At 35.7% G+C, this 27239-nt stretch overlaps 1 protein-coding gene across 1 annotated transcript in view; it reads left to right on the top strand.

Moving 5' to 3' along the window:
• The window catches only part of dok6 (docking protein 6), a 77172-nt gene that overhangs the window by 24474 nt on the left and 25459 nt on the right, over positions 1–27239 (top strand). The window contains exons 2-4 of the mRNA XM_016446036.1: positions 10321–10428; positions 15620–15734; positions 23841–23960. Coding sequence (XP_016301522.1) covers positions 10321–10428; positions 15620–15734; positions 23841–23960 — 343 coding nt within the window. The remainder of the gene's footprint in view (positions 1–10320; positions 10429–15619; positions 15735–23840; positions 23961–27239) is intronic.

Genomic DNA, 27239 nt, shown 5'->3' with positions numbered 1-27239 from the left:
ATTACTCATGTCATTCCAAACCTATAAGATATTAGTTCATTTCTTACCCTCCATAGACAGCAACACAGCTACCACGTTTAAGGCCCAGAAAGTTAGTACCCATTTTAATGGGTTTCATGATGAATTTGGGGTCCGTTTTTTTTTTTTTTTATTATTTTTATTCAGCAAGGACACATTAAATTGATCAACAGAGACAACAAAGACATTTATAATTTTACAAAAGATTTCTATTCCAAATAAAAGCTTTTCTTTTTGAACTTTATATTCATCAAAGGATTCTGAAAAATGTATTAAAGTTTCCACAAAAATGTTAAGCAGCACCACTGTTTTTGACATTGAATATAATAAGAAATGTTTCTTGAGCACCAAATCACAAAATTTAATTAAGATTATTTCTAAAGAATCATGTGACACTGAAGTAATGAATGCTGAAAATTTAGTTTTGCATCACAGGAATAAATTACATTTTCAAATATATTCTAATTAAAAATTGTTATTTTAATCATAATAAAATGTTACAATACATAGCTACTGTTTTTGCTGTTTCTGATCAAATAAATGCAGCCTAGGTGAGCATATAAAAAAACTTTTAAGAAAAGCATAAAAAAAATCATGCTGACCCTAAACTTTTGAACAATAGTGCAGAATAATCAAAAAGCCCTAAAAATAATGTATTGGGTCTAGAAAGATGTACTGCAAATAAGTGATCTTAGAGCCCAATTTCTGTCATTGTTTTGTAGACCTACTGTCTCTGAATATTGTTTTTCTTCATCTAGACTTGTCTGAAGGGAATTTTCTACAAATATTTGCATTGAAAACTGATTATTATAATTTGTTTTCAAGTCACGCAGTAATGTGCAGTGTATTTAGTCCATGTATTCAGTCTGTTCAGATCTGTTTGAGCTTACAGGTTAGAACCATCTATGATCTGAGAAGCAAGTTATGGTAGTGTTGCTTCTCTCCGTCATTGCCCTCTCTCAGTGTAGTGAGTATGATTGCAGTGTCATATAAGTAATCAGATAACCTTCTCCGCTAGCAGCTTGTGGTTTGTGGATCACAGCAGACACAGATTTTATTAGAGAGATGAAACGTCAGACAGTGGAGTCTTCAAGGTGGCTCACATCATCTTGCTGGCACGTGAAAAGGTCAACCATCTCTCTGACTGAGCTGCATTGTCTTTTTATCAGCAATGTCATAAACACAGACATTCCTGCATGCGTACAGGGTCATGGTAGCATTGATTTGCTTATGGGCTCATATCTGAATTCTCTTGATTCATTTCATATTTTTATGGCTACATTTACACTTTACATACATGCTTAACAGTTTTGATTCTTGAACCCTTTTGTGCACAGAACAGCTACACCATTTTAAAAAAGTTGCATTCAAAACAATTTTTTTTTCAGTTGCAAATAAAACTAAGATTATTGGTGTATGTTTTATAAGAAATTACTATTTCAGTCTTTCTACTTCAATACTTCTCATTTAATTCAGAGTGTTTCTTTGCAGAATTTACTAACAATTTTTGAGTGAAAACTGTTTGTATACCAAATTATTCTCAGTGTACATGAGTGAATATGGCTCGATTTGGTCTCTATGAATTAGGGGTGGCCGATACACCGGCAGGCACAATTAACCGGTAGAAATTTGTTAACCGGTAGAGATTTTGGACTATCGTCTCTATCACGGTTAAACACTCGCGTGATATTGCTATGCTACGTGGTCACAAAAACTTATCGTTTGCAAGCGTTTGCATTGCAGTTTAAAAACAAGTGATTTTAAGCCGTTGAAACTCATTTTGCTATATTCGTGTGCTTTTTTATGTCATATTGCTTGTAATTAGTGTCTTATTCTTATTTAATAGCTGACTGTTTACTTGTCTTCAGTGAGCTTGATGTTTTTTTTTTCAGGCTAGTAGGCTATTAGTTTTTTGTGATATTGACATAGGTGACAAGAATTATGAAATTTCTATGGTATCAAAAATTTTGATATAATAAAGACCTTATAAAGACCCTAGAATTCTGTGGCCCCTTCTTGTGTATGCAGTACTGATTACAACAGTTGAGATCTTGGAGGGGAAAGTTAGTAACTACCTCAGGAGATGGCTGGGGTTGCCGAAGAGCCTGAGCAGTATAGTTCTTTATGGACATCACAACAAGCTGCAACTGCCTTTCAAATCCTTAGAGGAGGAATTCAAAGTTACAAGAACTAGAGAAGTGTTACAATACAGGGACTCAAGAGATCTGAAAGTAGCCAATTCAGGGATCCAAGTGAGGACTGGCAGAAAATGGAGGGCAGAAGAGGCTGTTCAGGAGGCAGAGGCAAGGTTGCGGCACAGGAGGCTGGTGGGAGTGGTTACACAAAGCAGAGCGGGGCTGGGATCCTTTCTGGCGCCACACGTGAACCTCAGCAGAGGGAAGGAAAGGAACAGCCTTGTTCAGGAGGAGGTGAGAGCAACTGTGGAGGAGATTAGATCCTGCAGGGCTGTGGGGATGAAACAACAAGGAGCCTGGGCAAGATGGGAGAATGCAATAGAGAGGAAAGTTACCTAGACAGAGCTTTGGAAGGCCCAAGGCCGAGCCACACCGTATAAAATTTCTCATCCTGTCAGTATACGATGTCCTGCCAAGTCCATCAAATCTGCACCTATGGGGAAAAGTAGAGTCACCAGCATGCCCCCTATGCTCCAAGCGAGGAACCCTGGAGAATATCTTGAGCTGCTGCCCAAAGGCACTTGTAGAAGGATGGTACCGATGGAGGCACGATCAGGTCCTGAAGACCATCGTTGAAACTTTCAGCACAAGAGTTGAAAGGGCAAAGCGGTCCCGACCCTCCAAGCAGAGAATTACTTTCATCAGAGCTGGAGAGCAGCCTACTTTAACGAAAAGGAAATCTGCAGGCATATTGACCTCTACAAGGGACTGGAAAGAAAGCTGAAGTTCCCTAGTCACATTGCAGGTACCACTCTGCGACCAGACATCATCCTCATATCGGAATCCACTAAACAAGTTGTGCTGCTGGAACTGACAGTCCCTTGGGAAGATCGCTTGGAAGAAGCCTTTGAGAGGAAGCGCTCCAAGTATGAAGGACTGGTCAGTGACTGCAAGCAGACAGGATGGAGAGCGAGGTGCATGCCAGTGGAGGTTGGTAGTAGGGGTTTTGCAGCACATTCCTTAGTCAAAGCCTACAGAGGGAGTGAGTAGAAGGCCAGCTATCCGCAGTACAACTGAAGCAGCAGAGAGGGCTTCAAGGTGGCTATGGCTAAAAAGAGGAGAGCCATGGAGTACTAAGTATTCAGCCAGCAGGACACAAGCTGGGGTCTGATCAGCCCCAGCTGGGTCACCTGGAGGAGGGTGTATGATGTTGAAAGACCCAAAACACCCGATGATTCCAGGAACATCACTGCGGCATCAGAAGATGTATGTGCACAACATTTAAAGCAAAAATAACTATAATGTGATATTTATCATGAAATAAAATTACTCATATTGTGTTAAAAGATTTTAGTCATATCGCCCACCCCTACTGTGAACCCTTGATTGTGCAATGCAGTTGTCACTCTTTTTTTCTAACCAATCTTTGTGTGAACATAAGAGTGTTGGTGTTTCATACCTGAATAAAAAAAAGTGTTTTCAACAAATCAGTTGAATAAATTATTCAAAGATTCACTCAGAAAACAGTCACTTGTTTTGTGTCTGAATGAACTGGTTGCTTTGAACAAATGTGTTGAATGAAAGATTCAATGCCTCGCTCATTAACACAGTCACTTGTTTAGTTTCTGAATGAATAGGTGTATTTGATTGAATCGGCTGAATGAATAGTTTAATGACTCACTCCTTAAGATGGTCACTTATTTCGTCTTTGAATGAATCTATGGCTTCGAACAAATGATTGAATGAATGATTCAGTGACTCACTTAGATAGACAGTCCCTTGTTTCTTGTATGAATGAATCAGTTGCTTTGAACAAATCTATTGAATGAATTATTAAATTATTCACTCATTAAGACACTCACTTGTTTCTTTTCTGAATTAATTGGGCCAGTGTGGTCCAACCTAGCTATCGGTATCGGCAAAATCCACTATCGGTCGACCTCTATAATCGGTGGCTTTGAACAAACTCGGTTGAATGAATGATTCGCTCATTAGGATGGTCTCTCTCAAACGCAAAGCTACAATTATTTTCGGTATTCAAGGACCATAACTGTAGTATCATATAAACATATGTGTTTAGTTACTTTTTACTATTGTATGTATGCGGCCTCTAGTGGTTGAAATCATTGACAGCACGTGCTATTTGTTTAGACACGTGATACTGCACGCTGAACAGAGCGGGAAAGTTCAGACGCGGATTTAAATGCAGCCGACAGAAAATCCTGCTGCGCCACAGAGCGCCATTCACATAGTTTTCCTTTAAATTACATTATATTGGTCCCGAATCGTTGTTAATGTACATAATGAATTGTGTATTGTGCATTTTCAGCAAAACGTTTGTCTTTCTGTGGCTCTAATAAAGTCTGTGTGTCATTTATAGAGCTATAATATAGGTCGTGCTTTCTCTTTCCGTTTGCTCCGTTTTTTAAACGCCGAACTTCAAACTCATCTATACCAATTTGTTCATTCTTGAAGTAAATTTGTGTCTGTTTGGTGATTAAATAAACTGTTTTAGACCGCCTTTGAGCAGTGTTTGTTCTTGGAGAATCCTCTAAAAATAAGAAGAAGTAAAGTCTATATTAAACGATATATATGACATGCATCAATCCTTATCAAACTCTGCAGAATTTTTTGTAAACTATTTATGGCTGGTTCTTAATGAAGTGGTTAAATTTATCTGGCTTTGTTTCCACTGAAGAGCCCTTGTGTGTGTGTATGTATAATTTTGATGGTTTGGAGAGTACATTGTGTCCTGATTCATAATTAAACAATCCACTCCAGAGACGGAAGGTTTGTTCATTAATCAGCCTTTGAAATTTCAGTATGCAATCAGAGAGCTCGCAGAGATACTGTCCGCCCATAACTCCTGCAGTCGATTGAGCTGCACTAAGTGATGGAGAAAGAGGGAGGCTGATTGCAAATTCATTTATGTCAGTCATAGTTAGGCTTGATGACTTTGGCCATGGTTGCAGTGAAAATTGGGTAAGAGTAGTGTGTTTATTTGGGGATAATACCATGAAAAGAACTAAATGCCATGATCAGAATTAGCATTTATATAAAGCTATTACACACTCAAGTTGCATTCACTTACCCGTGTCAACCTTTAAAAAAAAAATAAAAATCAGTGGGCGCCTATTTAGATTGTGGCAGAAAATCAGCAGCTTTTTAGGAAAAAAATGTCAGTCAATTCAACTGAAAAGTGTTTGGATGAACTTAAATATTGGCATGATTTCAGAACTACTTGCAATGTGACAAAACAAACTACCTACATCAGATTTTTTTGATCTAAAATGTCTATTATTCCCTTATGAGAATGAGTGAATGAGATCTAGGACTAGTTCAGGTTTGCAAATGCTCTGGCATTGTGAGGCAAGCGTGGGAAATCTTTAGATGTTCCTGTTCTGAATAGTTTGTTTGACTTTTCATATTGTTGTGAAACTGAAAGATAGGGAAGTACACAATAAAATATATTGTAGCATTGGCTACATGGTCAAACCATTGATACAGATCAACCCAGAGGAAAGTTTTATTACTCAGGAGACATAATAAAGTTCATAGTTAAGTTTCAAGTACAGTAAGTTTTAACTTGGTCTTACAGTGGACATAGAAAAGAATCAGCCCCCTTTAAAATAAGCACATTTTGTTGCTTTGCAGCCTGAAATGAAGACGGACACAGGTTTTGTCTTATCCAGCTGCATTTACTCAGTGCAACTTATAACATCCAAGTGAAACATATAATGCCAACAAAATAAAAAATCACTGTTGGAAAAAGGATCACCCCCCCTCCTAAAAATGACTTGTAAACTCGATCAGGTGTAGCTAATCACACAAAGCCATTTGACTTTCAACTGTGATCAGCGGTGGTCATTTTGATTAGTTCAGCATGAAAAGAGCTTTTACTGGAGCATTTCAGTCCTTGGTAGTGCAACTGAAGCAAACAATCAACTATGGGAGGCAAGACACTGTCACTGTAACTAACACTGCCAGTTGTGGACAGGCACAAGGGCATTGTGAGGCAAGCGTGGGAAATCTTTAGATGTTCCTGTTCTGAATAGTTTGTTTGACTTTTCATATTGTTGTGAAACTGAAAGATAGGGAAGTACACAATAAAATATATTGTAGCATTGGCTACATGGTCAAACCATTGATACAGATCAACCCAGAGGAAAGTTTTATTACTCAGGAGACATAATAAAGTTCATAGTTAAGTTTCAAGTACAGTAAGTTTTAACTTGGTCTTACAGTGGACATAGAAAAGAATCAGCCCCCTTTAAAATAAGCACATTTTGTTGCTTTGCAGCCTGAAATGAAGACGGACACAGGTTTTGTCTTATCCAGCTGCATTTACTCAGTGCAACTTATAACATCCAAGTGAAACATATAATGCCAACAAAATAAAAAATCACTGTTGGAAAAAGGATCACCCCCCCTCCTAAAAATGACTTGTAAACTCGATCAGGTGTAGCTAATCACACAAAGCCATTTGACTTTCAACTGTGATCAGCGGTGGTCATTTTGATTAGTTCAGCATGAAAAGAGCTTTTACTGGAGCATTTCAGTCCTTGGTAGTGCAACTGAAGCAAACAATCAACTATGGGAGGCAAGACACTGTCACTGTAACTAACACTGCCAGTTGTGGACAGGCACAAGTCAGGAGATGGATAATTCAAAGGCTTTATCAATGCCTAGAAGCACAGTGAAGTCTATTATTAAGAAATGGAAGGTATTTGGTACAACACAGACCTCCCTGGATCAGGACGTCGCTCCAAACTGCTAGCAATTAATTACTAGCAATTTGCTAGTAAATTTCACAAATAATTATGAATAAATGGCAAGTAACACTCTGAATTTGAAGTAGAAAGACTGAAATATTATTTTCTTACTATTGTTAGACCTTTTTTTTACCAACAATTATGAATCACGTTAAACCTTTTTACCTAAAATGATCATGCAGCTTTTATTTATTTGGTTGTTTTTTGGAACTTCAAAAATCTATTTGGCTCAGAAATTCAGTTTGAAGGGCCTTGTCTCATCTGCTCGCCTGCCTTCTAGGGTTCAGCTAAAAGTCTTTCATTAGTGTGAGAAAGTTTGCTTCTTTAGTAGAAGGTCAAGAGGCAGCTGTATGTCATACTGTCGAAATGATTTATTTGAAATGGTTTCTTCTTGCTGGCTCTGCTTGACCTAAATAAAATTGAATTCCTTGACCAAAATCAATAAAAAGATGAGATTATAGTTATCTTATGCTGTAGCAAAACATAAATAAAAATGAAAAGTATCGAATTGCCTTATCCATGTCAGAGGGCGCATGTTTGAATAAGCAGCCTTGTCCATCACAACAGTCTGGCAAAGGCTTGCATGGTACCGTGCTTGCAAATCTCAAATCATCTTCATAACCACATTTGATAACAGATGGCATGCGTGCAGAGTTTCATTATTTCTGATTTTCCCATTTTTAACAATGTGGATGAAATGGAGCTATTTTGCGTGTAACCTTTTGGCTCGACACACATAGCAGGTATCAGGAGCACCAGGCGTGCGTACAGGAATTCACCCAGATCAATTATGTTGAGTGCCAAATTAAGCATTGTTCTTTTTTCCATGCACTACATCAGTGGAGTAAACAAATTAATCTTGCCCATGGATATGAATCCCGACAGGACTACTCATACATCAACAAATGAGCAATGGCTGCCTGCAGCAGGATATGGAGTATCCCTTCTGTAAATTAATCCAACTAACCTTAAAAGCATGCTGGATCATATGTTTTTAAGTGTGCTCGGGTGGCATTTCGCTCCCCAGCCCGACGCAGAATATAGGTGAGCAGAATTTCTTTTTGAAAACCAGACTCAATGTACCATTAAAGTTCTATATTAAGATAATAAATGGTGGCACTGATACAGGTGGACTCTTAAGCCTCAGTAAATATCCATCGCAAAATGGTCAGCTACATTAGAAGATTCGTCTGCCATTCTTTAACGCATGATGTTTTATTATGCAAATAAATCAGAGATATTAAACAGATGGGGATAGTCCCGCTGAGAAAAGGCAATTCAAACCTCATTTGTTAATTATGGCACTGCTGGGTTATTGATGCCATTTGGGGTGAGAACTGTCTGTTTTTGGGCAGTGTAAGATAATAAACACAAGTGTCGGGGGTAATGGATTGAAATAAGTATGTGTGTGTGTGTGTTTGTGGACTGTTTTTTTTATTTTTTTTATAGAGAGATTGTGCACATTCTCTCACACTCTCTCTTTTCCATTGACCTTGAAAGGCTGTCAGAGGAATGTGAGTGTTTAATCTGTGAAAGTCTCAGACGTTGCTGGGAGGAATGTTTATTTCAGGCCTTTATTTCTTGAAATAGTACGCAGGGGGCAAACTCAGACAAATGGACATTGAAATGAGAGTGGCACTGAGATATAGAGGTCCTTTGATGTGTTTTATGGCTCAACGGTACATTGTGTTACAACAGAAAGTATAGGCAAAGTGTTTTATTGTCTAAAAATCCCTTGCCCGACGCAGAATATAGGTGAGCAGAATTTCTTTTTGAAAACCAGACTCAATGTACCATTAAAGTTCTATATTAAGATAATAAACGGTGGCACTGATACAGGTGGACTCTTAAGCCTCAGTAAATATCCATCGCAAAATGGTCAGCTACATTAGAAGATTCGTCTGCCATTCTTTAACGCATGATGTTTTATTATGCAAATAAATCAGAGATATTAAACAGATGGGGATAGTCCCGCTGAGAAAAGGCAATTCAAACCTCATTTGTTAATTATGGCACTGCTGGGTTATTGATGCCATTTGGGGTGAGAACTGTCTGTTTTTGGGCAGTGTAAGATAATAAACACAAGTGTCGGGGGTAATGGATTGAAATAAGTATGTGTGTGTGTGTGTTTGTGGACTGTGTTTTTTTAATTTTTTTTTATAGAGAGATTGTGCACATTCTCTCACACTCTCTCTTTTCCATTGACCTTGAAAGGCTGTCAGGGGAATGTGAGTGTTTAATCTGTGAAAGTCTCAGACGTTGCTGGGAGGAATGTTTATTTCAGGCCTTTATTTCTTGAAATAGTACGCAGGGGGCAAACTCAGACAAATGGACATTGAAATGAGAGTGGCACTGAGATATAGAGGTCCTTTCATGTGTTTTATGGCTCAACGGTACATTGTGTTACAACAGAAAGTATAGGCAAAGTGTTTTATTGTCTAAAAATCCCTTTTATGGAAATTATTTCTATATTGTATGCAAGCTGGTAGATGTTGTCAATAATGCCTGGTATTATTTTTGTGGAATTGTCTTAATTTTCTTTAAAATAAAATAAATTTTGACTTTTTCATTATATATCTATATATGTTCTATGTTTAGATCTTTTGAAAGGCTGTCAGGGGAATGTGAGTGTTTAATCTGTGAAAGTCTCAGACGTTGCTGGGAGGAATGTTTATTTCAGGCCTTTATTTCTTGAAATAGTACGCAGGGGGCAAACTCAGACAAATGGACATTGAAATGAGAGTGGCACTGAGATATAGAGGTCCTTTGATGTGTTTTATGGCTCAACGGTACATTGTGTTACAACAGAAAGTATAGGCAAAGTGTTTTATTGTCTAAAAATCCCTTTTATGGAAATTATTTCTATATTGTATGCAAGCTGGTAGATGTTGTCAATAATGCCTGGTATTATTTTTGTGGAATTGTCTTCATTTTCTTTAAAATAAAATAAATTTTTACTTTTTCATTATATATCTATATATGTTCTATATTTAGATCTTTTAATATTTATAAATATATATTACATTAGAAGATTTTTTATCTTCAAATATAGATTGTGATTAACTGCAATTTAATTTGATTAATTAAGCAGCATGTATTTCATATATAATATTTGATTTTTATTATATATTTAAAATATTTTTAATAAATACAATTTTAGTATGATATAATTATCATGCTATATATATATATATATATAAATCTTATATAATCTTATATATAAGATAATACATATACAAGATTTGTAAAATCTTTTTTCAAATATAGATTGTGATTAATTGCAATTTCATTTAGATTTTATTACATTCGATTTTTTTTATTAGAATTTTTGATGATTATTTTGTGTCCAAAACATTAAACATTAAAGTCCATAAGTATGTTTCTTTCTGTAACAGATCTTCAGAAGATGCTGGCTTGTATTCAAGAAGGCGTCCAGTAAAGGACCACGGCGATTAGAGAAATATCCAGATGAAAAAGCCGCTTACTTCAGAAGCTTTCACAAGGTAATAGAAATTTCCATGCTTAATTTTAAATTTCTCCATGTTTTATTCAATTTATCCTGATTAATAACTTAATTTTGATCACGCTTATAAATCAGTAAATTAAGAGGCACATTGGGTCCATTCTGTTTAACATGCATCCTCGGGTCATTCCAGGCTCAAAGATAGCTCTATTCATTACCTGCGTAATTTATTTGCACAGCACCCCTCATGAGAAGTTCCTCTGACAGCAAGATCTCTGGCTCAAGGGTTCACGCCTTGAAAGAAACTCGGAGTCTAATTATTTAGTTAGCAGGGGTCGTCTGTGTTCCAGAGCGAGCGCTGTGTGATACTTTTGGAGCTGACAGTAGCTCAGGTTAAAGGTGTAAACGTGAGCACATGTCTGTTTATTTGTGTTGTGGCAGATGATAATATGATGTGCTCTCTGTGGAGTGTTGGTCAGAGGCTTGTTTCTGACATTGGCATCGCTCCAATGAATTTGAAAGTGACTGCGATAAAGGATCTGATCAGATGGTCAGATGGACAGTCTTTAGTTTCAGATGATTTTCCTTCAGAAAACATTCTAATTTGATGATTTGATGCTCAAGAAACATGTCAGCAGATAAACATCAAGTTTTCATTTTTGGGTGAACTATCCCTTTAACATTTTGTGGAAATCATGATACATTCATTTCAGGAATCTTTGATGCATAAACATTTCAAAAGACCATTGTTTTTATTTTAAATTGAAATCTTTTGTAACATCTTTTTTTTAATCATTTTAATGAATTCTTAAAATAGTATTTAAAATAGTAATTCCTTAAAAAATCGTACTGTTTTAACTATATATGAGCAATATCACACAAGTAGTCTTGAGTAAATAACACGAGTAATCACAGTGTGCTGATATACAGCCATATTGCACGAGTGTGATATTGCGTTTATTCAACAGTTTGAAAACACAAGTGTGTAAATAAAAAAGTGACAACAACGGAGTGTCTTTAAAAACCCTCTTTTGTGCGGAACTACTTCCTTCCTCCATCACTAATTCTAAAACGTCACTTCTTCACCATATTTCATGAGAACTGTGACTTGCTTAATAATGTGGAACAACCTCTTTAAGTAGGGTTTCCATTTACCTAAGAAGACCTGGCAAACTATTGAACAAACCTGTCTGAGATTGATACCAGTTACCTGAAATGATGTGAAAATCAAAACAAACAAAAACCTGACTGTTTATTGTACCGAAATCCTATTGATATGTCACTTGCATAATAATTTGGAACACAGTGTATGTATATAAACCCCTCTGGTTTATGCATCCCTGCCTCTTCTGAAATATTTTTATCCTCGGTGGGGATAAAAAACATCCCGCAAAACATTCACGTGCTTTGAAGTCCTGTTCTGAATCAAATGATTCGCGATTCGTGCTTTGAAGTCCTGATCTGAATCAAATGATTCGCGATACGTGATCCGATTGGAGCGCTTCGCAACAGTGAATCATTTTGCGACTCAATGGTTTAACTGTTCACGATACGCGCTTTGAAGTCCCGAATCAAATGATTTGCGATACGCGATCCGATTGGAGCGCTTCGAAACTCAATGGTTTAACTGATTTAGAGTTTCAAAAAGCTCCGTTGATACTGTGTTCTTTGCTCGCTTTCTCTATATAATTTATTCGTTGCTTGAATAACCGTGGAAATTAAATAATTACAATTAATAGGCCTAACTTACAATGTTTTAATAGATTGTGATCTCGTTATACAGTTTCCGTCATATTAAAAACATTTCATGACATGACACCCATTATATGGTAGGCTACTTGCCTAAAAAGACGCGTTTATGATGTGCGTTATTAACAGATTACACTAACATTAGGTTACTAGAAAATATGGTTAACACCCGGTCATGCATGAAAAAAACATACCGTCTTGTACCGTGAAACCGTTATAATTTTGAAAAATACCGTGATATAAATTTTTGGTCATACCGCCCAGCACTACCATAGCCTTACCTTTAGCCTACCTTCCACCGATAAAAAAAGTTTTTAAATGCACCCCACCCCCCCCTGCTTTTTTCACAAATCGCACCCTGCATATACATATAGATAGATATATGTGTGTGTATACATATATCACACTCGAATATCATTTGATACCACACACTATATTACATATACACACTTATTGTGTACATACGTGTTTTAACATTGTACTTCTCAATAGGTAATATATATGAAGAGTTTAGGATAGGTTTTAGGAAAAATATGTAAAAACATGTATGTACACAATAAGTGTGTTGTATCAAATGATTAATTTAAATTTAAGTACATCTTGCAATAAATTTAAGTACATCTTGCAATATCAGAATTAGGTTTATAACATCTACTGCTGAATTAAAATCCATTAAAGGGCATTTTGATATTGCACCAGGAACCAGACCCTCTTATAGTGTGAATAATTTCAGGCTTTACTTCCCTTTCCTGTCCTTAAGCCCTTCGAAAATATCCAATTAGGGCTCATTATCAGGCTGATGATCTTACGCGCCGAACATGCAGAACATTCTAGAATAATGAGCACAGATGCGGCTGTAGATTAGGGCCGTGACACCGTGGTTTGATGTCGCTGCATTGTGAGAACATGCCTTTATCAGCTGTAACAAGCCTTCTAATAAGATTACTCATTAGAGATCAGGAGATGAGTGAATGTGGTACAAAGCAACAGCCTGGATTATCAGCATGTCTGATGAAGACGCTGTAACAGACAGACTATATTACACAGACTCTGATGTAGGTGCAACTCTCTGTGTGCTCTGATGTCTCTGCACTTGTTTGGATTTTTTTGCTTATGAAGTTTTGATTTTGAGTTACAATGGGTAGGCTGATTTTCACATTAAACTTGAGCTTTTTGTACACTTGACACATACATCACAGTTGTTTACAGTTGTTATTGTCATTTTAACTTTTATTTGGAGACAACTGAATCTAGTATTATTACTCTGTGACAGCTGCTATTTCAGAATTGTGCTTTTTGATAAGCTGTCCAGCACTATTTTAGTAGCTGGTGACAAAACTGCCTGGGTATTGATAATAATTTAAAAATTAAGAGATTAATAAATCAGATGCAATCAGATGATTTTTGTACTTTAAAGCAATACATTCTGTATTTAAAAAAATGGATTTGATGAATATCTGCAGCTAGTGCACAACACTTTTAGACAAAACTTATTTTAACAAAATGTGTGTAGTGTTTAGTTGTGAGATTCATGTTTGATTTAATACTCACTTTATTGGAAGACTATGTAGATATCAATATGAAAATATGGAAAGCTTGAAAATTTGGGTCAGCTTAATAGCATCACTTAACAGTGTTATGTAATATTTTTAATTGCCTTTTCTTTTTATATTTTCAGTTTTCATTTTACTTTTAGTTTAAGTTGTAGTAATTTTGTTATGTGTTTTTGTATTTGTTTTCAATTTTCTATTTATCTTAATTAATTTTAATTTCAGTTTTAGTTTTTGCAATTTTAGTACTTCAACAAAAATTTGAAATGTTGCCTGGAATGAATAAGTTTAAGTTTTATAAGCTTATAATATAATATAATATAACATAATATAATAATATATTTTTTCAGCTTAATTTCAATTACTGAAAACAATTTTTTATGTTTTTTGTTAACAATAAAAACACTGTTCTTTTAGACTGTACATTGCTAGTCTCAGCTTCAGACGTCATGCCATGAGTCTGTCGTCATGGACTGACTTCCTGGCTAGAATAAACTGCAGTATGGGCCAGACCGTTTGATGTCTGGTCAAAGGTCTGGCTATGCACATTGCTGACAGCTGAGAAGTTTTCAGAAGATGCTTCCTCACACCCATCAATGCGTCATCCATTCACTGAGACACACCCGAGCTGGAGAAGTTCTTTCAAAGCCTTGAGCAAAGTCTTCATCAGATTCATAATCCTTGAACCCACACTCAGCACAACACAAACACATTCAAAGGCAAACACCTCCTCCCTGTTGCCACAGGCAAATCATAAATCTCAAACCAAGAAAAGCCATCGGCAAGACTGAGAGGTGAGGTGTAGTATCTCCTGTTTCAACTGCATTTTAACTATTTTAACAGAGCTCGAAGAAGTGTTGGTAAACTTTGTGCAACATTGTGTGAGTCTAGAATATGAAGTGAAATGTACCTGAAGAGCCCTTTAAATATAGACTGGGCTTATTTTTATACTGTCAGAAGGCAGGTTGCTTTTCTCTGAGGTAATGTTTGTCATGGCTGTGGAAACATTTTAAATCATGGATGACATTTTCTTGTTATTCATATCCCTTCCAGCTTAATTTATTAAAGCACATGTAATCACAAAACTATATCAACATTCATTCATTCTGATTGCAGTATGGTGATGGCTTGGTCATATCTCTAATTATCCCATTAACTTCCTTAGTTTAGTATACTGGATGAAATTATTTGCTAGGAAATCTGGAAAAAAAATGTTTATATGACTTTTTTCCCCCTCTAGATCAGTGGTTCTCAACCTTTTTAACTTCAGAACCCCTATTATTCACAACAATATTCTAAGGTCACATGACTTGTACCGTTTTTATTTTGTTTTTGTGATTTACTGGATAAGGATTTTGAAAAATATTTTTTACTTTCTACCTGATAAATTATTTTAGAGCTTGGCTAGAAAAACTAGCTAAAATGTATAATCATTAAAAATATACACATGGAGATTTGATTAATTTACATGAGTTTTCCAAGTTTAGAAATCACACTTTTAAAATTAGGATTCCTCAAATATCCAGATTTTTCAAGGTTCTTTCTGAAAGAATCTTGATTTTTAGTTGTTTTGGCTCATTTTATTGTTTTGTCTTATTTTAAATAATTTTAAGTCATCTTGAGGCCCCCTTGGAGGTTTCTGGATCCCTGGTTGATCCAGAACGTACAAAAAATATTATGAATATTAACATTTATTTATAGTTTCCAGTGCCCTGCTGTTTTTTAGTGTTTGTCATTAGTGTGACAATAGAGACAGCCAGCGTTAACTCTCATCTCCATTTCTCCCAAAAGCCAGGCACTGCAGTAATTTCAAATCATTTCATTTTCAGATAACAGTAACTACATTACCTCAATGTCATCCTCCTTCCTTTGTTTCCCCCTCCTCTTGAGTTTGTTAATTTTGGTAATGAATTTTGTCGTCTTCTTCCACAGATTACTGAGCTCCACAACATTAAGAACGTTACTCGAATGCCACGAGAGACCAAGAAACACGCAGTGGCAATTATTTTCTGCGATGAGACGTCAAAGACATTTGCCTGTGAGTCAGGTAAGCACTGTCTCCAACTCTGAGAATAGTCTTTGTTGTAGTGCTGGAGTGTATCCAGAATGGCTTAATTTATTCTATATTTCAAGATGTGCAAGTATTGATTTTCACATATCAGGAAAATTTGTTTATTCTTTGATTTATTCCTTTTATACCTTGAAACTAAAGAAGTCGCGGAAATGTTTTGGTTATTAAGGCTAGTAAGTGTTAGAAGAGCCCATTGGGATGCACAGAATATATATATTTTTAAATTGTGTCATAGATTGTGTCATAGAGAATGAATACAGCCAAAGGCAACAGGCGGATCAGCAGTTAGAAAACAAAACAACAAGAGAAAGGCTTAACAACACACGTTTGAAATATGAATGAGATACTTTACTCAACATTAGCTTGGCAGCAGAAGGCGTCTTTTCCCATGTGTTTTCTCTCCTCTCACACTGAGAATCTTGTAGTGGAAAGATGGCAGTGTCAAAACTGATCAAAGCATTTTCGCAGGGAAAAAAAAACTACACCCAGAATACAAACATGAATAAGCACTACCTTGGTTTGTGAAACAGTTGCAGTTTTAGGTAGGCATTAATATTCATTATCCGGGCCAAATAAAGCATGATTAACCCTAATTTGGGGTCAGATTTAAAAAAAATTTTATTTAAAGAAATTGATACTTCTATGCAGCAAGAACCCATTCAATTGATCAAAAGTGTAAGGAAAGAAGTTATATATGTTACAGAAGATTTCTATTTCAAATACAGTAAATGCTCCTCTTTTGAAAAAAATGTATCACGAGTTCCACAAAAACATTAAGCAGCACGACTGCTTTTAGCTTTGATAATAAGAAATGTTTCCTGAGCACCAAATCAGCATATTGTGATATCTGAAGGATCGTGTGTCCCTGAAGAAAATATGTTGAAATAGAAAAGAGTAATTAAAAATTGTAATAATATTTCACAATATTACTGTTTTTACGGCATTTTTGATCAAATTAATGCAGCCTTGGTGAGCATAAGAGTTTTAGAGTTTTAATTCTTATCAGACCCCAAACTTTTGTGTAGCTCTTATGGTATTCAAAATACACTTGGATATGTATGTATGAATGAATAAACGTAAATTATAAATATGCTTCATCTGCTTTTGTGCATAATATTTCAGACCAAGAACCTGCATCTAGTTTAACATGGCACTAACTGCACAGATAAAATGCTGAATCATGAGTATTACTAGGGAACTTAGTATTATTCGTGAAGTTAAGTCATTCACATCAGCATAAAAAACACCTCCATTTTATGTAAATAGCCTTTTTATATTTATAATTTATAAAGAGCTGAATTTGCAAAGCTCAGCACTGTTGAATGGAATCACTTTGAAAAAGAGACATTTGTATACATTTTCTAGTGATGATAGCATGCAGTTATTTATATCATGGAACTAATACGAAAGTGTATAATCAAAATTAGTTTAGTGAATTGGTTGCTAAAACAAGTCCAATAACAGCAGGTTTAATTAATTTTTAGTGATTTCCATCCACAATAATGTGTGCAAAAAATGATCACAAACACATTATTACAACTCTTTTGACCAGAAGAAACGGTAAACTCATCTTTATAGCGCTGAATTTGTCCTTTGCCTTCAAATTTCCTGTCAAGCTAAATTCCCAGGTAGGAAACTAAAGGAGAGAGAGTGGGAGGAAAGGGGAAGAGATGGAGAGGGAAGGAGAGGCAGTGGAGTGGATGCGCACGGGGGGAGTGGCACGGTGGACCCGCTGGGATATCATTAGCACCTCTGGGGTCTTCCGCACTGCCAGGGGGAGGCAAGGAATGTTCTCCTGAATCCATTTACCACAATAACCTCCCCACCCCCAGCTCTCCTTCACTCCCTTCAGAGGCAGAATATTAATGGGAAACGGGTAGAGCGGGCATAGGGCATAAATGAAGAGCTGTGCGAGATAGGGCCATACACTAAGGGTTTAAAAAGTATATGTGCCTTAGGCTGTTTAGATGAAGAAGTCTTAGGCAGTGTTTGTGACACCTTCAAAGACTTTTCTTTGCTGGTTTGTTGGTAATGTGTCCTGCTGCATTAGATCACCTTGTTGTCCTTGTGGGAATAAATCACCTTTGAGTTAGTGTAGGCCTCAGGCGAGTGTGTGTGTGTGTGTGTGGTCAACTCTGCTTGTGGCTCTTTTAATTTTGGCACAGGTACATGTCCATGAGCCGCCCCCTCTCGAACTTCCCCTTTCTCACAAACTCCGGCCATATGGAGCTTGTGTCCCTCACATGTCCGCCACATGTAGGAACCCGACCTCCCTTGATCCTTTACTTCCACTTCCTCACCTCCCTCTGAGTCTGTCGGGTTACGGCTGTGCCGCTCTGACCCTTTTCTTCTCTCACGCGCTCTCTCTCTCTCTCTCTGTCGTACAATCATCATGTCTGACTATGAGGGCTGCGACTTGCAACTGATTTAAATCTGATTTATCTAAGATTTCACATTTTGCTCAATGCTTCAAGCAATTTGCAAATTCAATTTAATAATTAATATTTAATAACATAATTTTACATTTTGCACCAAAAAATTACGAGCCTTAAAATAATATAAAATATAAAAATAAATATGATAATATGCTTTTTAAAAGTTTGAGGTAGGTACAATAACAAATAAAAAATAAACTTTTATTCAGCAAGGATGCATTAAATTGATCAAAAGTGACGGTAACGACTTCTACATTGTTACAAAATATTTTTATTTCAAATAAATGCTGTTCCTTTGAACTTTATATTCATCAAAGAATCTTGAAAATTGTACAGGTGCATCTCAATAGATTAGAATGTCATGGAAAAGTTCATTTATTTCAGTAATTCAACTCAAATTGTGAAACTCGTATATTAAATAAATTCAATGCACACAGACTGAAGTAGTTTAAGTCTTTGGTTATTTTAATTGTGATGATTTTGGCTCACATTTAACAAAAACCCACCAATTCACTATCTCAACAAATTAGAATACTTCATAAGACCAATAAAAAAAAAACATTTTTAGTGAATTGTTGGCCTTCTGGAAAGTATGTTCATTTACTGTATATGTACTCAATACTTGGTAGGGGCTCCTCTTGCTTTAATTACTGCCTCAATTCGGCGTGGCATGGAGGTGATCAGTTTGTGGCACTGCTGAGGTGGTATGGAAGCCCAGGTTTCTTTGACAGTGGCCTTCAGCTCATCTGCATTTTTTGGTCTCTTGTTTCTCATTTTCCTCTTGACAATACTCAATTTACTCATAGATTCTCTATGGGGTTCAGGTCTGGTGAGTTTGTTGAATTACTGAAATAAATGAACTTTTCCATGACATTCTAATTTATTGAGATGCACCTGTACAATTTTCAAGATTGTTTGATGAATATAAAGTTCAAAGGAACAGCATTTATTTGAAATAAAAATATTTTGTAACAATGTAGAAGTCGTTACCGTCACTTTTGATAAATTTAATGCATCCTTGCTGAATAAAAGTTTATTTTTTATTTGTTATTACTGAAATAAATGAACTTTTCCATGACATTCAAATTTATTGAGATGCACCTGTATATCATGGTTTCCACAAAAAAAAAATATTATGCAGCACAACTGTTTCCAACATTGATTCAGCTTTCCTATCACAGTAATAAATTACATTTTAGAATGTATTACAATAGAAAATGGTTATTTTAAATTGTATTAATATTTGACAATAATAATATTTTATTGTAGTTTTGATCAAATAAATGCTGCCTTGGTGAGTATAAGAAACATCTTTCAAAACATAAAATAAAAAAAACCTTACTGACCTCAAACTTTTGAATGGTAGTGTAGATTTTTTTAAATAAATATCAAATATATTTTCATTTCAATATAATGTCAAGGTCATAAATTTGGTTTTCAAAACAAAACAAATAAATAATTCATTGTAAAATAAGACATTTTGGATAAAAACGTCTGGCAAATGCATAAATGTAAATGTTCATTTAAAACTTAAATTTGATGTTTGAATCTTGCTTTGATCTAAATAAAAGCTCTATTATGTACTTGAGCTTGCTTGCTTTTAGGATGCTCTGTTTTGCCAAATGAAAATACTTGCCTTTGAAAAATAAAGCAGTAAACTGTAATTAAATTCGTTTTTGTTCCCTTTCATGTAAATGCATTTTTCGCTGTTATTTAAAGTGGTGTCACTGATGTGGTCCTCTAAGCGGGGCGCACAGACCCTACAAATCAATAATGAAATTAATTGTCGAGTATTTCCATTAGCGATTTGTTGCAGCCCTAATCAGCCCTTTCATCCATTCTGACCCATTTTCTTTCTCCTAACTATTTATCATTTACTGTAGTTCTTCTCATTTCCTGTGCTCTGAGTGAACCATTAACCATGTGAAGATGATCTTTGTGTTTGTGCACATAGCTGCCTGAGCACTTGAGAGTTTTCCATGCTGATGAAGTATTTGTTTATCCAATTTTCCACTCAGTGGGCCCAAAAGTGTGTGCAAATTTAGACACACTTAAAGGTCACCGTCTCAGGAGAGAGGCCATGCAAAAAAAAAACAACTAAAAAATCAGCAAAAAGCTTGTATAGGAATATGTGCACAATGATTTGTTTGTGTTTAATAAGTTTGATAAAGATAATCCAAGGCATTATATATTTTTTTCTCTAGCTTTTGGATCTGTGTGCATGATTTACACAGTATTATAGTGAAATTATTTGATAAGTGTCTATTGTACTATTCAAAAAAATTCATTTGGCACTAGTAAATGCACATAGATTTTTTTTTTCTGATTGAATATTTTGAATGGTGCCTGCTCACATTACTCAAGCAGGCAAAATTAAAATGTCGACAGGCATACAGTACCCATTTTAAGCTTCAATTACAGCTGAAATATACTTAGGGCAACATCAAGCAGACAGCCATTGTTATTCAAACAAGCTCCACTGAAAATGCAAACTTGACGAGGCCACGAATCAGCTAACAACTACTTGGCACGTAATTAGACAAATCTAATCTCATAATGTTGAGCTTTCAAACCCATGTCACAAGCAGAAGCAGTGTGGATGGAGCTCATTTTGTGGTTGGCATAGTCATAATTTGTGCTCACTTTCCTTTGTGTCATTGTGCTAAACTGCATGAGGTGCTTCAGAGTGGATGTTCATTCATTAGAATGATGCTGTCCAGAGTGTGCTGTAGATTAGTCCGGAGCTTTTGAAGAATGGCGTAAGAATGGAGTGCCAAGAAAAATCAAGCTCAACTCCTACAGAATGCTATTTGTGTTATTTTGTGTGCACACAGGGGCCAAAATAACTATTGCTACACCTGCTAATGATGTGCAAACTGAGAAAATGTGCCGCCCATTTGTACTTTTTATTACTGTCTATTAAACTCTGCATTATTTATATTTATGAAACTGTGAGTATATAACAATAACTGTATGTAAAATATCACATCAGATCATACAGTATGTACTGTACTATACATATATCATATATACTATAACTATTTATAAATATAATTACATGCATTATAATTTATGTAATTTATATTATTTATTATTTAAATATCATTTATAATATTCATATCATTTATTTATGATAAATATTTAAAGGGGTCATATGATGCGATTTAAATTTTTCCTTTCTCTTTGGAGTGTTACAAGCTCTTGGTGCATAAATAAGATCTGTAAAGCTGCAAAGACTAAAGTCTCAAATCCAAAGAGATATTCTTTATAAAAGTTAAGAGTCAGCATGGAGGACTGTTTACTGATCCTGGGAGAGTAGACTACAATGCCAGCTGTTCTGACTCAAAGACTGTAAGTACTTTTTTTATATTTAAAGAGTTTTTATATTTTATATATTTAAAACTAGTTTTTTTGGCAGTGTAGAGTAGGGCTTGTTGTTTGTCATTTCTCCGATCACAAATGCAAACATGGTTTTAGGTTTATGCGGCGCGATGCAACGCAACGCGTAAAAAGACAGTATAAGTCCATAAGTCCATAATCCATAATTATGTCCCCACTGGATGCAACGAATGTCAGAAGCAAGATTAACTAAGCAGTAAGTAGTAGCAAATTTAGGACAAAGGTGGTTACTTATTAGATATTTGATAATTACTAAAAAAATATATTTTCATTGAGAACTACTTGGGAACTATGACCAATTAATAAAGAATAACTAACTGGTCATAGTTCACATGTAGTTCTCAATGAGGATATTTTTATTTAATAATTATCAAATATCTAATAAGGAACTACCTTTGTCCTAAATTTGCTACTACTTACTGCTTAGTTAATCTTGCTTCTCTATTAGTTAATAGTATTAAGTTAAGTGTTAATGTAGTACTACCTATTACTTTCTGCATAGTTACTTGCTAACAACGGATCATTATTCTAAAGTGTTACCCATTTCATTACACATTACTTTCTGCATAGTTACTTGCTAACAACGGATCATTATTCTAAAGTGTTACCCATTTCATTACACAAAATACACAAAATAATGTTATTTTTAGCAGCATCATATGACCCCTTTAAAATAAAGTGTGTTTATTTAATAAATATCCATGCTATTCTAAGTTTTGTCATTTAATCTCAGTCTAAACTATTTTGAGGTTAATTGATCTAATTTTGTGTCTCTGAACAAATAGTGATCTATGACATTGTAATATGTTGAATATCAAAGTTTTATGTTTCTGTATTTAGGGGTTTGTGGACACATTAATGCTTTTATATTGGTGGAGTAAAAATTATAGTTTTATTCTGAGGTGAAAATATAAAGTTAAACCATTGGGGTAAGATGACCACCAGAATTGTCACAGAAGACCCCAAGTGGCATGTTGTTACTAGTGTTATTATGTTTAATTTTAATACTTATTTCAGTTCATAGGGCTATTATTCAGTAATTCCAATAATTACTTTACAGACATCTTCGTTAATTAATTAAAACCTATAGGCTAATTGAGTGAAGTCATTTAATTTGAATTCAGTATTGCAATTATGGTATATCTTTAATTATAATATAGATGATTAAATATGTAAATATTCAGTTATTCATATGCCTGTATTATAAGTCAAATAATAAATTTACATTTCAGATGAATCTCTTTTACTGGGATTCTGCTTTGTCTGTCTGCTTTGTCTTTGGTTATTCAATTACTCAACTAAATTGTCAAAAATAAAAAATAAAAATTTAATAGAATAATTGATTTAGTATTTTACATAGGTGACACTGTAAAATATATATATAAATATTATTAAAATTAATATCAAAAGTCACTTTGTAAAAGTACATTTTGTAAAAGTTTAGCCAGGGGGCTTCTTGCCCCAGGTAGGGGGCCATCGTACCCCAGTAGCTTCTTTGAATAATTTAACATTTTACGTTATGATTTAATGATCTAATTCAGCAAATCTTTCTGTTTATTTCCCATAATAACATATTGTTGGTGCATCGTCATCCTGCTCTTGCTAAGCTTATATCTAAATAGGTTACAATTTAAAAATAAATGCACATTGTTCTTAAGCGGAGCATCGTCCCCTTATAGTGTACATCTTACCCCATATAGTGTGAGTGTAATAAATAGTAAAGTTCACCTAAAATAAAAATTCTGTCATTGTTTCCTCTCATGCTGTTGCAAACCTGTATGGCTTTCTTTCTTCCATTGTTGCACTTCCTAAAAATGGTCAGTAATTCTGTTTTTGTTAGTTGGCAGCCAGGTTTTACACACATTTTGCACTTGGCGAGTATTTTTAGACACTGTGTCCACACCTATGAACTTGACTGTCTATCTGCCTGTCTGTCTGTCACTTCTACATGTCTGTCTGTCCATCACTACACTCCTTTGTGCCAGACTACTGGCTGCTTTAGTTTTAAAGCAGAAATCTCTTGTAACGGTAAACATCTCATATTTTCAGAAAGGCTGAGGTGGTCGATGACTAGAAAAATAACGTTCATCATAAACCTAGTGCTCACAAATGGCTTGTTGCTGTGCATTAGTGCTAAATCTGTAAATGTGTTTATCTCCTGCTTGTTCCCTGTTTGCTGCCATCTCTTCAGCAGCTGCTCCTGCATGTTTGCATATAAAAATGATGATATGGATGTGTGTGTCCACAGAGCTGGAGGCTGAGGAGTGGTGGAAGTTATTGTGTTTGGAGTGTCTGGGCAGCAGACTTAATGACATCAGCCTGGGAGAACCGGACTTGTTAGCAGCAGGGGTGCAGAGGGAACAGAACGGTCAGTATCCAATTAGAGCCCGGATTTTTCCATGATTTTTCCTCTTGTACTCCCTAAATAATTCTATTACAGAGTCCAAACGTGTTTGTTAAACACAGTCCCTCCAGGTCTGTTCTCATGTTTATAAATGATCGGCTCGGGCCAAGGTTCTTTACTAAGCGCTAATGGGTACCGCCGTGCATCAGAGCATCAGCTCTTAATGAAGCTTGTCATAGAGATGGATGAGATTATGGCGCAGAAGAAAAGCAGGATGAATGCGCATGGCACATCTGCAAGAAAACGCTTTAGCTAATGCAATCCGTTTCCTTCTAGAGGTCTGCACTGCCTTCAAACTGAAGCCCGAGACCAGGCCCGTACCTGAGATCGTTTGACCCGATTCCGACCCGACCCGAGTGGCACTGTTAAATTTAGAGCCCGATCCCAACCCAAAGACATTTTTTCACAACGAATAGCCAAACTTTTTAAATATGCTGTATTTCACGATTGCATGCAACAGTCAATAAACAAATACATGTAAAGAAACCGTTTCATCAAGGCTAGTGGCCAGTCCAACACACAAGGCAAAAGAAAAAAGCACTTACCAATCATGAGCATGCGCCGTTTGCCGTATTGTAACAGAGGCCGCTAGAGCAGGCACAAGAGCAAAACAAGTTTCGGTTTTAAATAAAGCCTATAGAGCAAACGGCACACACACATTATATGTAAGATAATATAAACCACAGCTTGTATGTGCCTTAAAAAATTTTAAAGCATGACTTGGAGGCAAAGGGTAAAAATTAAGGTCATTTTCATCAGTTACGGCTCGTTCTAGCATTCTGCCGCTTTAAATCAGACACAGAGATGAAGTAATGTGGTTATACCACGTTTATTTGAATGAATGATTTATATAATTTATTTAAAATAATTATCCAGAGAGAGAGTGATGAAAGTTGCGTGAGTGAATTACCTGTGTCTGCGCGTCTCTCTCTCTACAAACAATAAAGCTGAGTTTAGTTACTTTAAAAACAGTGATTTTTACCCCTTGTTGCTGAGAAATATAATGTAGCGATTCAGTATCGAAGCTATTTTATTAACAACAACAACATTTATTTATAAAGCATATTTAAACACAATGTAAATTGATCCAAAGTGCTGTACAGTGATCAAACAAATCTACTAATAAAAACAACAACTACACACATACAAAGGCTAAAGAGTAAAAATAAGATTTAAGTCTAGACTTAAAAATGTCCAGAGAGGGAGCAGATCTCACATGATAGGGGAGACCATTCCAAAGCTTGGGGCCAACCACAGAAAAAGCCCGATCACCCTTTGATTTGTACCGACACCGTGGTACAGTTAAAAGCAAGTGACTCGAAGATCTAAGTGCCCTAGCAGGACAATATGGCACAAGAAGTTCAGAGATATAACTTGGTGCACAACCAGACAATGCCTTATAATCAAACAGAAGAATTTTAAAATTAACCCTGAATTTAACGGGAAGACAATGAAGGGATGATAAAACAGGAGAAATGTGATCCCTCTTTTTTGACCCAGCCAAAAGTCTTGCCACAGCATTTTGAACAGCTTGCAATCGTGACACTGAAGATTGAGGAAGACCAGAATAAAGAGAGTTACAATAATCCAATCGAGATGTAACAAGTGCATGAATCACAACTTCCATATCCTTCCTTGAAAGAAGATGCTTCAACTTTGCAATAGATCTCAAATGGAAAAAACTTGCTCTAATAACAGCACTAATTTGTTTATCAAAAAATAGAGAGGAGTCAAAAATCACTCCAAGGTTTTTGATTTGTTTGCGTACAGTAGTTGAAAGTGGACCTAACTGAGCTTCCAAAGCAAGAGACGAGTGTGCAGGACAACCTAATATTAAAACCTCGGTTTTATCCTCATTTAACTGCAGGAAATTATTAGACATCCATGTCTTAATATCATGTACACATTTCAATAATACATCAAATGAAACAGCAGAATCAAGCCTTACTGGTAGATAAAACTGAGAATCATCCGCGTAACAATGATATGAAATACTGTATTTTTGAAAAATGTGGGCCAAGGGAAGCGTATAAAGGGAAAACAGTAAAGGTCCCAAAATGGATCCCTGGGGCACTCCACACAAGACAGGTGCAGAGGATGAGAAAAAATTTCCTACATTTACAGAAAAAGTCCTGTTCTCGAGATACGAGGCAAACCACTTTAATGTAGTGCCTCAAATACCTACCACACATTCAAGTCGACCAAGAAGAATGCTATGATCAATGGTGTCAAATGCCGCGCTCAGGTCCAACAATACCAACACAACACAAGCACCTGAATCCAGAGAAAGCAGCATGTCATTTGTAACTCTCAATAGAGCTGACTCAGTACTGTGTAATGATCTAAAACCAGATTGAAACTTATCTAAAACACTAAAAGAATCCAAAAAAGACTGAAGTTGTAAAAACACTACTTTCTCCAAAAGTTTGCTGATAAAAGGCAACTTAGAAATTGGCCAATAGTTACAGCACATTGCTGGGTCAAGCTGAGGTTTTTTTTTCAGCAGAGGTTGCACAACTGCATGTTTAAAACTGGCTGTAACAACACCTTTGGCTAAAGAGCTGTTCACTATAGCTGTTACAATAGGACTAATAGTAGGAAAAACATCCTTAAAAAGACGTGCAGGAATAATATCTAACTTAGAACCAGAACACTTCACAGTAGAGACAATATCATCTAGCTGATGTGATAAACAGGTTGAAAGGAAGACAAACAACTTGTGGTACAAGGCAACTGCAAATGAAGTGGTTCAGAAGGAGCAATGGAGGTTCTGATAGCATCAATTTTTTTAGTAAAATAGTTTAAAAAATCCTCACAAAGCTCCGAGGAGGACTCAGATAATAAATTCATAGTTGGGTTTAAAAGAGAATCAATCATATTAAACAAAGCTTTTGGTCTATTCACATTATCAGCAATTAACTGAGAGAAATAACTAGATTTTGCATGTTTTACTGCTATTTGATAATTAGAGAGACTTAACTTTAAGATATCAAAGGAAACATGTAGCTTATCTTTTTTCCACTTTCGCTCTGCTTTCCGACACTCTTGTCTAAGAGCGTGGGTGGTTTCATTTAACCATGGCTGGCCAACACCCTTTACCCTTTTATGCTTAAGCGGAGCAACAGTGTCCAAAGATGTAGAACAAGCTTTATAAAATCAGTTTCGTTAAGGATATTACTGGTAACATGTAAAGAATAATGTCCAGAAAACAAATTTGCAGTGTTAGAATTAATAACTCTAGAC

This window comes from Sinocyclocheilus anshuiensis, unplaced genomic scaffold (assembly GCF_001515605.1).
Source record: "Sinocyclocheilus anshuiensis isolate Anshui unplaced genomic scaffold, SAMN03320099.WGS_v1.1 scaffold7, whole genome shotgun sequence".
In the NCBI taxonomy this organism is placed as follows: Eukaryota; Metazoa; Chordata; class Actinopteri; order Cypriniformes; family Cyprinidae; genus Sinocyclocheilus; species Sinocyclocheilus anshuiensis.
This window is presented reverse-complemented; position numbering and strand designations above follow the sequence as displayed.